Source organism: Heterodontus francisci, chromosome 20, assembly GCF_036365525.1.
Source record: "Heterodontus francisci isolate sHetFra1 chromosome 20, sHetFra1.hap1, whole genome shotgun sequence".
Classification (NCBI taxonomy): Eukaryota; Metazoa; Chordata; class Chondrichthyes; order Heterodontiformes; family Heterodontidae; genus Heterodontus; species Heterodontus francisci.
The window spans coordinates 35,540,846-35,555,681 of record NC_090390.1 but is presented as its reverse complement, the minus strand read 5'-3'; the positions used below and the strand labels follow the sequence as shown (position 1 = coordinate 35,555,681).

Sequence of the window (14,836 nt, the reverse complement as noted above, 5' to 3'; positions counted from 1 at the left end):
ACTGGAGTGTTAGATATTTATGTACATGCCTGTTTATTTACATACATTTGAGAACCTCAACTTGTTCGAGTTCCATTAATAAGTATTAGCAGTATTTCGATCATAAAATATACTAGTATATAAACAAATGCTTTACCTTGCTGTCCAGCTATTAGTCGTTCAATTCCTTTGATAATTTTATGTCGATGGCCATAAGCATTAATTCCAATTTCTTTTAGCTCTTTATGTCCCATTTCAACCAATACGTCTAATGTGATCTGCAAAGGATTGAGAATCACAAACACGTCCCAATGAATGATGCTAAAGCTAAAGCTATCAATTTGGTAGCAGTTTAAGACTAAACTGTGCAAAAGAGCACTATCTTAAATTAACTAATTGCAAGCCAAAATATCAAACTGATTCGAATGCATAATGAGGTGTCAGAAGGCAGAAATTAATCAGATTTGAATCCAAGTCCTACTGCTAACACTACAAATGAGATGAAGGTATCGCCTGATGGCTAGTAGATCATCAAAACCAAAATGTCTGCAATTTCATAGTGTAAAATAAACAAGTTCTGTGAGGATAATACAACTGGCACCAACAACCACCTTACTCAAGCGTAGCATATAACGAACATGATAAAAATTGAAAATGGCATGCTCTTGGTGCGAGGTTGAGATATACATTGATCTGGCTACTGCAGGTAGGATTTGTATTTCACTAGGCTTCTGACCCAGTTACTATGTGTAGTAAATTGGAAAAATACACCACTCCCAACCTTGAACTCAAATGAATTCATAAAAGGGAAAAAATGGACACAAGGAAAATGAGAAAATGTATAATGATATAAATCTACCTGTTCTCTTTCAAATATATCACATAGATGTTCAAGGCCTAAATTCCTCAAAAACTGATTAATAGTCATATCTATTCCTGGAACTGTAACAGAAAAAAAAAATCACCCAGTGATAAAGGTCAAAGTAATTACAGAAGCAACACCTTCACAAATATTTACATTATGCCCACAATGTAGAAAGTTGTTAGAAATTTGTATTAGGAGCAATGTTCTCTCTAAGCTGCGTGGCTGCACAGCAATCCGAAAGCTCCCATGCAGGTCACGCACAAGTCGGCCCCTTTAAATTACTGTGTATGTGCAGCTGCACTTTCCATAAAGAAATTAGATGGAATGTTGATTAGAGGCATCCAACTTTTCCTACTTATTTACATTGAAAATGGGTAAACATTTTCTAATGTTTATTTAAAACACCTCTCTAACAATACAAAAAAATGGAGGGAGACCAAAAGCAGGAAAATACAGAGCAGTTAGCTTAACATCAGTCATTGGGAAAATGTTAGAGTCCATTATTAAGGAAGAAATAGCAGGACATTTAGAAAAACATAATGCAATCAAACAGAGTCAACATGGTTTTATGAAAGGGAAATCATGTTTGACAAATTTGTTAGAGTTCTTTAACAGAGTGGATAAAGGGGAATCAGTTGATGTAGTGTATTTGGATTTTCAGAAGGCGTTTGATAAGGTGCCACATAAAAGGTTATTGCACAAAATAAGAGCTCAGGGTATTGGGGGTAATGTGTTGACCTGGATTGAGGACTGGCTAACACACAGAAGGCAGAGAGTCGGTATCAATGGGTTTTTTTCAGGTTGGAAAGCCATAATAGTGGGGTGCCATTAGGATCGTCCTAGGGCCTCAATTATTTACTATCTATATTAATGACTTAGAGGAAGGGACAGAGTGTAGTGTATCCAAATTTGCTGATGATACAAAAATAAGTGGGAAGGCATGTTGTGATGAGGACACAAAGAATCTGCAAAGGGATATATATAGCTTAAGTGAGTGGGCAAAAACTTGGCAGATGGTGTTCAATGTGGGAAAGTCTGAGGTAATCCACTTTGGTAGGAAGAATAAAAAGGCAGATTATTTAGATGGAGAAAGACTACAAAATACTGCAGTACAGAAGAATCTGGGTCTTCTTGTGCATGAAACACAAAAGGTTAGCATGCAGGTACAGCAAGTAATTAGGAAGGCAAATAGAATTTTGGCCTTTATTGCTGGGGGGGGGGTTACAGTTTACAAGTAGGGAAGTCTTGTTACAACTGTACAGGGTGTTGGTGAGGCCACACCTGGAGTACTGCATACAGTTTTGGTCCCCGTATTTAAAGAAGGATATACTAGCATTGGAGGCAGTTCACAAAAGGTTCACTAGGCTGATTTCTGGGTTGAAGGGGTTGTCTTATCAAGAATGGCTAAACAGGTTAGGCCTTTATTCATTGGAGTTTAGAAGATTGAGAGATGACCTTATAGAAACATATAAGATTTTAAGGGGGCTTGACAGGGTCGAGAAGATGTTTCCATTAGTGGGGGAATCTCGATCAAGGGGAAATAGTTACAGAATAAGGGGGCACACATTTAAAAATGAGATGCGAAGGAATTTCTTCTCTCAGAGGATGGTGAATCTCTGGAATTCTCTGCCTCAGAGAGTTGTGGAGGCTAGGTCACTAAATGTATTTAAGGAAGAGGTAGATAGATTTTTGAAATCTCGGGGAGTTGAGGGTTAGGCGGAGCAGGCCCAAAAGAGGAGTTGAGGCCTGGAACAGACCAGCCATGATCTTATTGAATGGCGGGGGCAGACTTGAGGGGCTGAATGGCCTACTCCTGCTCCTATTTCTTATGTTCTAATTTTAAAATTAAATTTCTAGCTTCTTCAAAGGAGAATGGGTGGGAAAATAAAATCCTTTAAATATCTTTTAATTTTTGGCACCAAAAAAGGAAATTGCAGTTGTATGGCCCACAGATATCTTATTCAAATCAGTCATTTTCCTTTCAATAGAGTCCTGTCATTTTAGATTTCAACTCATACCTGTAACCATTCCAAATAGATTTCCCAGGGGGAAATGTTAATTGATTTTTCAATATGGATGGGTAGGTACTATGTACTGAAAGTACATATTTCAGACTTTATTTCCTTAAAATTCAATACCCAACAAAGGAATTAAAAATAAAAGCAAAATACTACAGATGCTGGAAATCTGAAACAAAAACAAGAAATGCTGGAAATACTCAGCAGGTCTGGCAGCATCTGTGCAGAGAGAAGCAGAGTCAACGTTTCAGGTCAGAGACCCATCTTCAGAACTAAAGGAACTAAAAATCTCTGCTGAAAACAAATCTTACACTTTGTCAACAGGAAGTACAATTTAATGATATACATACTATAACAACCATGAAAATAGGTCATGACAACATTGGAAATCTAGATAATGGGAGTGTCAAACTCTCAAACAAGAAATCAAAGCAGTTGTTGAACATTAAAAAGGTTAGCAACATGATGTTCCATATAGATCTGGGATATTTTCTGTCCACAAATGGCAGCATCAAGTAGCTTTTAAAATTCAGATATGACCCTGTTCCACAGAGGAAATGATCAACATATTACATAAGGCTCTATTGATTATTTAAAATGAAACTTGTTAATATTAAAACTTCTTTACCTTCTTTTTTCTCTAAACTAGCAATTCCTTCTGCACCACACAAGCTGCTGCTGGAAGTCTGTTCAGGGAAACTGGTTGTAAGGTTGTCCAGGCTACTTGCAGCAGACAGATTTGCTGGAACAGAGGGCAATGAAGGGGCTGCAGATCCTGCTGTTTGGGATGCATTGATGACAACAGCTTGAGGCTTGTAGCAAGATGGCAATGCCGAAGGAGGCATTGCAGCAATCAGCAAGGCCCGGACATCATCTGCCTGTGTACAGATGGTAATTGTAAAAATTATATGACTCCAAACCCCTATTTAATTAAAATGTCAAATTTTCCCAACATGAAGCTCAGACTTTGATAAAATTGGTGTATTGACCTGACTTTGGACAAATTTTTTTTTAAAGAAACAAGAGCAATGGAGAAAGCCACTTTGCTGTCAACAAAAAGTTGTTCTGGGAATTGGTCTTATTTTGACCAGTTACTGCAATTGAGGTCATACTTTGTAAAAATTTATACATTAATGTTTATGTTACAGCAGAAACTTTAAAATATTTAATTTAGATGAAACAGATAATGGCTACCATAAAATTTCTCAAATGAAACAGTAAACCATGATGCTTAGATATAAAGATAGTTTTAAAATAAATTATCATCCTCATAGGAACCTATTGCAGCATGATTCTAAGATTTGTAAAAAGATAAAAGATTGTATTGACACTTCAGAAACCAATGAATTAACACCTTCGTGCAGTTCCAGTTAGTCATGAAAAACAAAATGTAAAAATACACCCGGCCTCATCCAATATCCAATGAAATCAATTCATTTTTAGCCAATTTTTAATATAAATGACAATTTAAGGTTACAGTACAGAAATTCTAAATTATATGTTATAATAACTTTATTTTAATAGAATACCTACCGTGACCAGGTCAAATGGCGTTTGCCCTTCCTGGTTTTTCATAGTGGGGTCAGCTCCATGCACCAGCAACAACGCACACAGTTGTGTCCGCCCTTTCTGGGCTGCTTCATGAAGAGCAGTAAAAGCCCATTTGTCCGTTGCATTTACGCAAGCATTATACTTTATTAACATTGCTGCTACATCCACATGCTGGAACCAAAAAAAATTACATTAATTATTGCTTTGTTCAAAAGTAAATAAAACAAATACAGTGAATGTCAGTTGATGGGTATTCACATTGTCTACAGCAGACAACAGTATATCACAAAGACAAAAGACTAAATTATAACGAGTTTAGTCCAATTGGTTTCCATTCAGACATTTCCCCTTCCTTTCCAAAGGTTTGGTACGGTGATAAAAGGGGTACAATATTATTTTTCTTCCAATAATTTTGTTTTTAAAAAAAGGTCATAGCAATATATGCATTAAAGATAAAATCTGGATCATGCATTGTTTAGTAACATGCTGTAATTAGGATTGCATTGTTTTGAGAATAGAAATGTCCTATGACTCACTGTCTTCATAGTATTCAAACTAAGCTCTGCACATAACTTGAATAATGATTTGACCTAGGATAGTCCATGGGAAAGAGACTTCAGGTTGTCAGTCTTTAGGAACATATGCACCTGATCATCAAACCTGTTCTTTTTTAATGCAATAAAGTAGCACCATTCACTCATTTTATTTCAACCATGGATATTACTACCACATTTACCAAAGAAGAATTAAATGGACGATCCCAGAAGCACTATTTCTGGGAGTGCTGGAATGAGACAAAAGAGATTTTAGGTTACCAATATGATGAACATCACTCATCTAGCTTTAATCACTTATTGTGTCACTATTTTTAAGCAAACGGATTGAGCCTTGGAGTAACTGGAGATCTGCTCCCTTATCACATTACACCTCTTGTTGACAGTAAGGTATCAAAATGCTTCTTCATTTTTGTCCAGGTCACCTCCAGACAGTGAAAACATAAAATTGATGATAGAACCTCAAATTGGAGTTTTATTACCTTTGCCTCTCATTTCTATTCAGCATTTAATAGTTAAAATAGTTGAAGGATACATTTGATTTATTAACAAAACAATTATCAGCATAGTTCCAAATACATATATGCCAAACGTCAACATCTCACATCGATAGTCATAGGATTTAGGCTGGTGCATAATTGCCAACACTCACTGACTAAAATGTAGCAATTTGTTTTGAAATTTTCAATTGGCCTACCTTCAAGATCTTTTGGGGGAAAGACAGCTCTAATTTTCATGATCTTGTGTGAAGAAGTGCTTTCTGACATTGCCCCTGAATTTCATGATCATGTCCATGTGTCGCAGAGTCTATCTACCCTGTCAAAATCCATTAATCAACTTGAAACACCTCATTTAGATCACCTATATTCAACTAATCCAATCCTAGTCTATGCAGCCTGCCTTTATAAATTAACCCTTATAGCCCCGGTATCATTCTGGAGAATTGGTACTGCACACCTTCCAAGCTCGATATATCCTTCTTGAGGTACGGTGCCCATAACTGAATGTAGTACTCCAGATGGGGAGTAACCAAAGCTCCGTACAGATGTAACTTCCATCACTTTGTATTTCAGCCCCCATGAGATAAAAGCCAACATTCCATCGGCCTTTTTAATTATTTATACCGCCCACTAGCTTTTAGTGATTTCTGTACTTGGATCCCTCAATCTGTCTGCTCATCCACAACTCCTAGTTTCGCCATTTAGAAAGTATTCTAATCTATCTTTCTTGGGTACAAAGTGGATGACCTCAACGGCAATGAACTCCATTTGCCATAGTTTTGCCCACTCACTTAATCAATGTTCCACTGCAACTTTCTGCTTTCATCTACACTTATTACTGTGCCACCCAACTTAATATCGTCAGCAAACTTAAGGTATATGACTCTTTATTCCTTCATTGAAATCATTTATAAATATAATGAAAAACTGTGGCCCTAGCACAGATCCCTGGAGAACATCACTGGTTATATTCTACCAACCGGAGTACATTTACCCATTACGCCTACTCTATCTCCTACCTCCTAACCAAATTCCTATCCAAGCCAATAAGTTAACCTCCAATTCTATATGCTCTCATTTTCACTATGTCTCTTACATAGAACATAGAACAGTACAGGCCCTTCGGCCCATGATGTTGTGCCGACCCTTTAACCTATTCTAAGATCAAACTACCTATACCCTTCATTCTACTATCATCCATGTACCTATCCAAGAGTCGCTTAAATGTCCCTAATGTATCTGCTTCTACTACCACCGCTGGCAGTGCATTCCACGCACCCACCACTCTGTGTAAAGAACCTACCTCTGACATCTCCCCTAAACCTTCCTCCAATCACCTTAAAATTATGCCCCCTGGTGATAGCCCTTTCCACCCTGGGAAAAAGTCTCTGGCTATCCACCCTATCTATGCCTCTCATCATCTTGTACACCTCTATCAAGTCACCTCTCATCCTTCTTTGCTCCAATGAGAAAAGCCCTAGCTCCCTCAACCTTTCTTTGTAAGACATGCCCTCCAGTCCAGGCAGCATCCTGGTAAATCTCCTCTGCACTCTCTCTAAAGCTTCCACATCCTTCCTATAATGAGGCGACCAGAACTGAACACAATATTCCAAGGGTGGTCTAACCAGGGCTTTATAGAGCTGCAGCATAACCTCGCGGCTCTTAAACTCAATCCCCCCTGTTAATGAAAGCCAACACCCCATACGCCTTCTTAACAACCCGATCAACATGGGTGGCAACTTTGAGGGATCTATGGACATGGACCCCAAGATCCCTCTGTTCCTCCACACTGCCAAGAATCCTGTCTTTAAGCCTGTATTCTGCATTCAAATTCGACCTTCCAAAATGAATCACTTCACACTTTTCCAGGTTGAACTCCATCTGCCACTTCTCAGCCCAGCTCTGCATCCTGTCAATGTCCCGTTACAACCTACAACAGCCCTCCACACTATCCACAAGTCCAGCAACCTTTGTGTCATCGGCAAACTTACTAACCCAGCCTTCTACTTCCTCATCCAAGTCATTTATAAAAATCACAAAGAGCAGAGGTCCCAGAACAGATCCCTGCGGAACACCACTGGTCACCGAGCTCCAGGCTGAATACTTTCCATCTACTAACACCCTCTGTCTTCTATGGGCCAGCCAATTCTGTATCCAGACAGCCAAATTTCCCTGTATCCCATGCCTCCTTACTTTCTGAATGAGCCTACCATGGGGAACCTTATCAAACGCCTTGCTAAAATCCATATACACCACATCCACTGCTCTTCCTTCATCAATGTGTTTTGTCACATCCTCCAAGAATTCAATTAGGCTTGTGAGGCATGACCTGCCCCTCATCCCAAATATTTGGATGGGAAGCGCCTGTTTATCTTAGCACAGTGGGCGGCACAGTGGTTAGCACCGCAGCCTCACAGCTCCAGCGACCCGGGTTCAATTCTGGGTACTGCCTGTGTGGAGTTTGCAAGTTCTCCCTGTGTCTGCGTGGGTTTTCTCCGGGTGCTCCGGTTTCCTCCCACAGCCAAAAGACTTGCAGGTTGGTGGGTAAATTGGCCATTATAAATTGCCCCTAGTATAGGTAGGTGGTAGGGAAATATAGGGTCAGGTGGGGATGTGGTAGGAATATGGGATTAGTGTAGGATTAGTATAAAATGGGTGGTTGATGGTCAGCACAGACTCGATGGTCCGAAGGGCCTGTTTCAGTGCTGTATCTCTAAACTAAGCTCAACATAAACTATAAAGGGATATGGGGATAGTGTGGGAAAAAGACAGTGAAGTGGATGACCAGCCATGATTGTACTGAATGGCAGAGCAGGCTCGAAGGGCTGAATGGCCTACTCCTGTTCCCATCTTCCGATGTTCTGGAGAACAAGGTAACTCGGACAGCAATTTCCTGATTTTTGCATTTACCTGCACATGTGCAGTCACCAGAAGATGCATTTACTGTTTAATAATGGTCAGAACAGAGAGCCTCACAGTCTTTTTTTAAAACCACAAAATCCATACCCGTGTCATTTGCTAGTACAAAAATCAATAGTCAATTGTGACAAATATTTGCATCCTTTGACGATAATTATTTTTTGGCTTCAAATGCAATACAGCGGTGTCTCAAATGCACCAAAAACCTGAAAAATCTCAATTACCTAGGCAGCATGCCCCCAGAGCGGTTGGGAATATCACAAATACAGCATGCATTAGCTTCAGACATTTCAGGGCAGATTTAGAAATTTAAGTGGTAGAACACTGGATATGCCAGTAACTTAAATTACCAGAAGATCCTCTCATACTGCCCATTGTGTAGGTACCTGTTTTTAAAGTTACAGACAGGGCCTATTAGATTTCAGTTTAAAAAAAAACAGAAGAATACTGCAAATTGCAGAATAGGATTCCCAAATCACTAGAATATCAAGATGTTAACTTATTTGGTCACCATAAGCATTGGCCTATATTCAAGAATGATTCAAGGCTCGTTATTGTGTTTCTTTGAGTTGTCAGCTTTTTAGTTGCTTGTCATAACATAAGAAATAGGGGCAGAACTAAACCATATAGCCCCTTGAGCCCACACCCCCATTCAGTAAGATTATGGCTGATCTTCTACCTCAATTCCACTTTCCCACCCCATTATCCCTTGATTTCCTTAGTGTCCAAAACTCTTATCAATCTGAGTCTTGAATACACGCAATTACTATGGATCGACAGCCCTCTGGGTTAGAGAATTCCAAAGCTTCATAACCTGCAGCGAAGAGATTTCTCCTCATCTCAGTCCTAAATGGCCGACCCCTTATCCTGAGACTATGAAGCCTGGTTCCAAGCTCTCCAGCCAAGGGAAACAGCCTTTCAGCATCTACCATGTTGAATTCTCAGTATCTTACACGTTTCAGCGAGATCACCTCTCATTCTTCTAAACCCCAGGGAATACAACCTATTCTAATCAATCTTTCCTCATAGGACAACATTCTCATCCCAGAAATTAATCTAGTAAACCTATGTTGTGCTCTTTCTAAGGCAAGTATATTCTTTCTTAAGTAAGGAGACCAAAACTACACACAGTACTCAAGGTGAGGTCTCACCAAAGTCCTTTATAATTGCAGCAAGAATTCTTTACTATTTTTCTCCAAACCCCTTGCAATAAAAGTTTAATATACCATTTGCCTTCCTAATTGCTTTCTGTATCTGCATGTTAACTTTGGTGATTCATATAGACATCCAAATCTCTCTGCATGCTAACATTTACAAGTCTCTCGCCTTTTAAAAATATTCTGCTTTTCTATTCTTCCTACCAAAGTGGCTATTTTCACATTCCCTACATTATACTCCATCTGCCATCTTCTTGCCCACTCACCGTCTATATCCTTTTGCAGATTGTCCCTGTCAAAGCTTACTTTCACATAGCTTTGTAACATCAGCAAACTTGGATGCATTACTGTAGGTCCCCTCATCTAAGTAATTGAGATAGTTTGTAGTAACTGAGGCACAAGCACTGATCTTTGCAGCAATCCATTAGTTGTAATCTGCCAAGATGAAAATGGCCTACTTCATCCAACTTTGATATCTGTCCATGCAGGTGGTAATAACCTGGAACTTGCTCCCACAAGGGTGGTGGAAGCAGAGACAATGACTTCAAAAAGGAAACTGGATGGCCACTCGAAGGAAATAGACTTGTAAGACTATGGGGATCGAGCAGGGAAGTTTGACTGACTGAATAGCTCCGTTGAGAGCTGGCATGGACTCGATGGCCGAACAGCCTCCTTCTGTGCCATAAATGACTCTCAATCCCATGAGCCCTAATCTTACGCAACAACCTCTTGCATGGCACCTTATAGAATGTCTTCTGAAAAGCCAAAAATATACTATACCCACCAATTCCACCTTAGCTACCCTGCTAGTTACGTCCTCAAAAATACAAATACATTTGTCAAACAAGATTTCCCTTTCATAAAACTGCACTGACTCTGCATAATCCTATGATTTTCTAAATTCCCCGTTACCTCACCCCTAATAATAGATTTTTGCGTTTTCCCCTGCTATTGATGTCAGGCTAACTAGCGTATATTCAGTGTTTTCTCTCTCCACCCCCTTTCTTAATAGCAAGGTTACATTTGCTTTCTTCCAATCTATACAGTCCATTCTCGAATCTAGGATATTGTGAAAGATTGAAACCAATGCATCCACTGTCTCTATATTCATCTCTTTTGAAATCCAAGAATGTAGGCCATCAGGCCCAGGGGAATTTTAGGCTTTTAGTCCCATTATTTTCACCAGTACTGTTTCTTTACTATTACTTTAAGCTCCTTACTCTCATTAGACCTGCTCTATTTTCGGGTATGTCTCTTCTATTGTGAAGACAGATTCAAAATACTTGTTTAATGTTTCTGCCATTTCTTTATTCCCCACGATAACTTCGTCTGTCTTCCTTTTTACATACTTGTAGAAACTATTACAACCTTTTTTTAATATTTCTTGCTAGCTTACTCATTTTATTTATTCCTCATTTTTTATTCATCCTTTGCTAATATCAGGTTTACTATGTTTGGCAATTTCTTTTAATCTAATTTTATCCTTAATTTTTCTAGTTAGCCATTGTTTTGACTACTTTTCCCATGGACTTTTTATTCCTCAAGGGAATACATGTTTATCAGGAATTCTGAATAATTTCCCAATCTACCGTAGCTAACTTGTCCCTCATAACTATGTAATTGGCTTTGTTTAAATTTAAGACCCCAGCTTTGGGTTTAACCATATCACACGCAAACTCAATATGAACTTCCATCATATTATGATCACTCTTGCCCACAGAATCCTTTACTGTAAAATTACTCAATAAGCCTGCCTCATTACACAATACTAGATCAAAAATAGCCTATTTCTTAGTTAGTTTCTCAATGTATTGTTCTAGAAAACTGGCCACAGATACATTCCATGAACTTGTCCTCCAAACTGCTTTTGCCAATTTGGTTTGCCCAATCTATGTGGAGATCAAGTCCCCCACGATTATTGCATGACCCTTGTTTCATGCTCCTCTAATTTGCTGATTTATACTCTGCTAGTCTTTTGCTAGTGTTCCAGGTTGTCAAACTCAGGACTTAAAAGTTGACTTCCAGCACACCTCTGACAAGTTCCACAAGTACAATATAATGAAGGTTAAGTCTACAACAACTTGTATTAATACAGCACCTTTAAAACATTCTAAGGTGTTTCACAGGAGCATTATAAAGCAAAACCTGACAAAGAGACACAACATGATATCAGGGCCGATGGATAAAAACTTGGTCAATGAGGTAAGTTTTAAGGTGCATCTGAAAGGACGAAAGAGGTGGAGAGGATTAGGAAGGGAATTACAGAGCTTAGGGCCTAGGTAGCTGAAGGCACAGCCATCAATGCTAGATGAATGTTTGATCAATTTCTCTCTTATCCATCCAGAATAATTCAGCTGCTTAACTGTATTTCTACAGTCAAAGGATAACTACAGTTGAATGTGGCAAATTGGCCTAGAACCATAGAAAAATTATGGCACAGAAGGAGGCCATTCTGTGTCTGTGCCACCTGAGCAAACTAGCTGCCCAATCTAATCCCACCTTCCAGCACCTTAGTCCATAGCCTTGCAGGTTACAGCACTTCAGGTGCAGGTCCAGGTACCTTTTAAAAGAATTGAGGGTTTCTGCCTCCACCACCACTCCTGGCAGTGAATTCCAGACACCCACCATCCTCTGGTTGAAGAAGTATTTCCTCATGTCCCCTCTAATCCTTCTACCAATCACCTTAAATCTGTGCCCCCGGTAATTGACCTCTCTGCTAAGGGAAACAGGTTCTTCCTGTCTACTCTATCTAGGCCCCTCATAATTCTGTACACCTCAGTTATGTCACCCTTCAGCCTCCTCTGTTCTAGGGAAAACAACCCCAGCCGATCATAGCTGCAACTTCCAAGCCCTGCTAACATTCTTGTAAATCTCCTCTGTACTCTCTCCAGAGCAATTATGTCCTTTCTATAATGTGCCCAGAACTGTATGCAATACTCCAGCTGTGGCCTAACCAGTTTTATATACAGTTCCAGCATAACATCCCTGCTTTTGTATTCTATACCTCATCCAATAAAGGAAAACATTCCATATGCCCTCTTCACCACTCTATCTACCTTACCTGTCCTGCCACCTTCAGGGACCTGTGGACATGCACTCCAAGATCTCGCACTTCTTCTATCCCTCTCAATATCCTCCCATTTATTCTGTATGCCCTCGCTTTATTTGCCCTCCCTTTAGTCACCCATCAATGCAGAAAAACCCAGGGTCTTTTAACTCATTCCAAAATGTCTACACCACTTAGTTCTTCCTTCGCTATGGGAATTCACATGGATAATCATGGTTACACAATAAAAATAATTTTTCAAATGTTTAGAAATGCACAACACATTTTTCGCCTACATAGGCCTAAAAATCCAATATGCAAAAGAATCCCTTATGTCTGATACAAAGGAAATGTAGTTGCGAAAGTGACACAATGGTGAACTTTGATAAGAATTCTATTTTCCGCTTTCTCCAAATATGAGGAAAATCTCTGATTTCTCTTCAAATCTCTTCAACCTTGCATGATTTACTTAAAGTGTGTAGGTTACTGTATGTGGCTGAACATGTTAGGGATTGGTGTGGTTTTGGGGGGGCGAGGGGGATGAAGAAGAGAGCGGAAACAAAACAAGTGTCGTACTAGCTACTATGCTCTGTTTTATTGCTGTGTACTAGGAAGTGAAATTCTGAAGGACTAGCCGCATTGTTCTCCATGCCAATTGAATTTGCGAGCTGTCCTTCTGGGAAGATCAGATGCCCTGCAATAAATAATCTTCATATACGAGAGGTTGGATTACAACAAAAGGTTTGAATCTGGATGAAGACTCTGGATTTTAGTGATCAAAGTTACTCCACCTGTTACTTCAACCATCTTCTGGTCTCTCAAATCAATAGTTTTCCAACTTCCTTGAAACTTTTGACAGAGCTCACACAATCAAAAGCTCCAAGTTTTTAATAGGATATGAAGGGACCAGTGATAACAGAAAGTCAAGGAATTAAATTCAAAATGTTAAAATTTCTGACAGAAACTAGCACGTAAATCAAATAATTCAGCCCAAAGGCCATAACTGTGTAGCATACCATACAGTTTCCGTTGCATGTTAGTGGAAGCAAATTGATAGAAGGTGGAATAAACAAATTGAAGAAAATTACATTGGTCTACTGTATAGGATAGTGATATGATCATCTGATGGGATTATGCATCTTTTTAAGATGGCGGCCATGCTGTAAACTTTCCACATGGGTCCACAGTTTTTGGATTACGCACACAGAATATGTGGAGAACTAAAGGCTAACATAATCCAGTGATAATTGACAGCGCAGTGGGGCCTACTACACCACTCAGAGCAGGTTTTTATTGTTCGCGGCACTAACTCCATCAAGTCAGATGTTTTTCTGAAATGCTCAAAAGCATTAAAATATTAAATGCATACAGTGGAATGGTTCCCTTCAATCATACATCGATATCCAGGGTCAAGCTACGAGGTGGACTTATGACAAAAAAGGGGAACTGTTGCAGGGAAGACTTTAGCCTACACCAACCTGTTGCTCAGCCCCCTAGAGAGGAAGTCAAGCTTAAGGCTGACATGTATGGGCTGAATTTTACTAGCACGCTGCCGATCTCAGCAGCACACTTCAAAGATGGCGGTCCACCCACCCGGACCACGCGGCGGCCCATTAATATGGACGGGGCAGAACAACCGCCCCCGTTGATGTAGAGGGGGGCAGGCGTTCCGTCCCCGGCAACGATTTCCGATGCCTCCGCGCAGCCGCCATTTTTAAAGGGTTTCAAGCCCTTCGGACTCATTAAAATTTTTAAAGTGACAGAATGCTGAAAAATAAAGATAGGCATTTAATCACATTCTCAATTCCCTCTCCCACACCCCCAATGAGTAATAAATATGGAAATTGCCCTATCCATCAAAAAAAAACTTTTTTTTAGGTCTCGACCTTTCCACCCCAAAGTTCATTATCTCAACCCCTACCCACCATCCCGCAACCACTAGAAAGAGTTTTCCCCACCACCCCCCATATCCGTCCTGAAAACGCCACTCCTCCCCTCTCCCCAGCAGTGTTCCGCCTCGGATCTCTGAATGGAGATCCGAAGGCACAGAACTTCCGATAACCTGCCGGAATTTCGGCATGGGAAGGTAGGTAATTATTCAGTGATTAAGATAGATTTTAATATTGAAATTAAGGTTCCACCGCCGAGCAGCGGGGGGCCACCCCGGGGCCTCGCTGCCGCCGGTAAAATGGGCCTTCCCGGCATTGAGGCCCATGGCGGGCCTCTCCCAGAGATATTTTCCAGCCC

At 40.0% G+C, this 14,836-nt stretch overlaps 1 protein-coding gene across 4 annotated transcripts in view; it reads right to left on the bottom strand.

Moving 5' to 3' along the window:
* LOC137380569 (poly [ADP-ribose] polymerase tankyrase-2) overlaps positions 1 to 14,836 on the bottom strand; it is a 104,041-nt gene that overhangs the window by 10,222 nt on the left and 78,983 nt on the right. For all 4 annotated transcript variants that reach the window (XM_068052598.1, XM_068052599.1, XM_068052601.1 and 1 more), the window contains 4 exons: positions 4,396 to 4,584; positions 3,491 to 3,740; positions 839 to 921; positions 137 to 257 (listed from right to left, as the gene is read on the bottom strand). In XM_068052598.1, the coding sequence (XP_067908699.1) occupies positions 137 to 257; positions 839 to 921; positions 3,491 to 3,740; positions 4,396 to 4,584 (643 nt within the window). The remainder of the gene's footprint in view (positions 1 to 136; positions 258 to 838; positions 922 to 3,490; positions 3,741 to 4,395; positions 4,585 to 14,836) is intronic.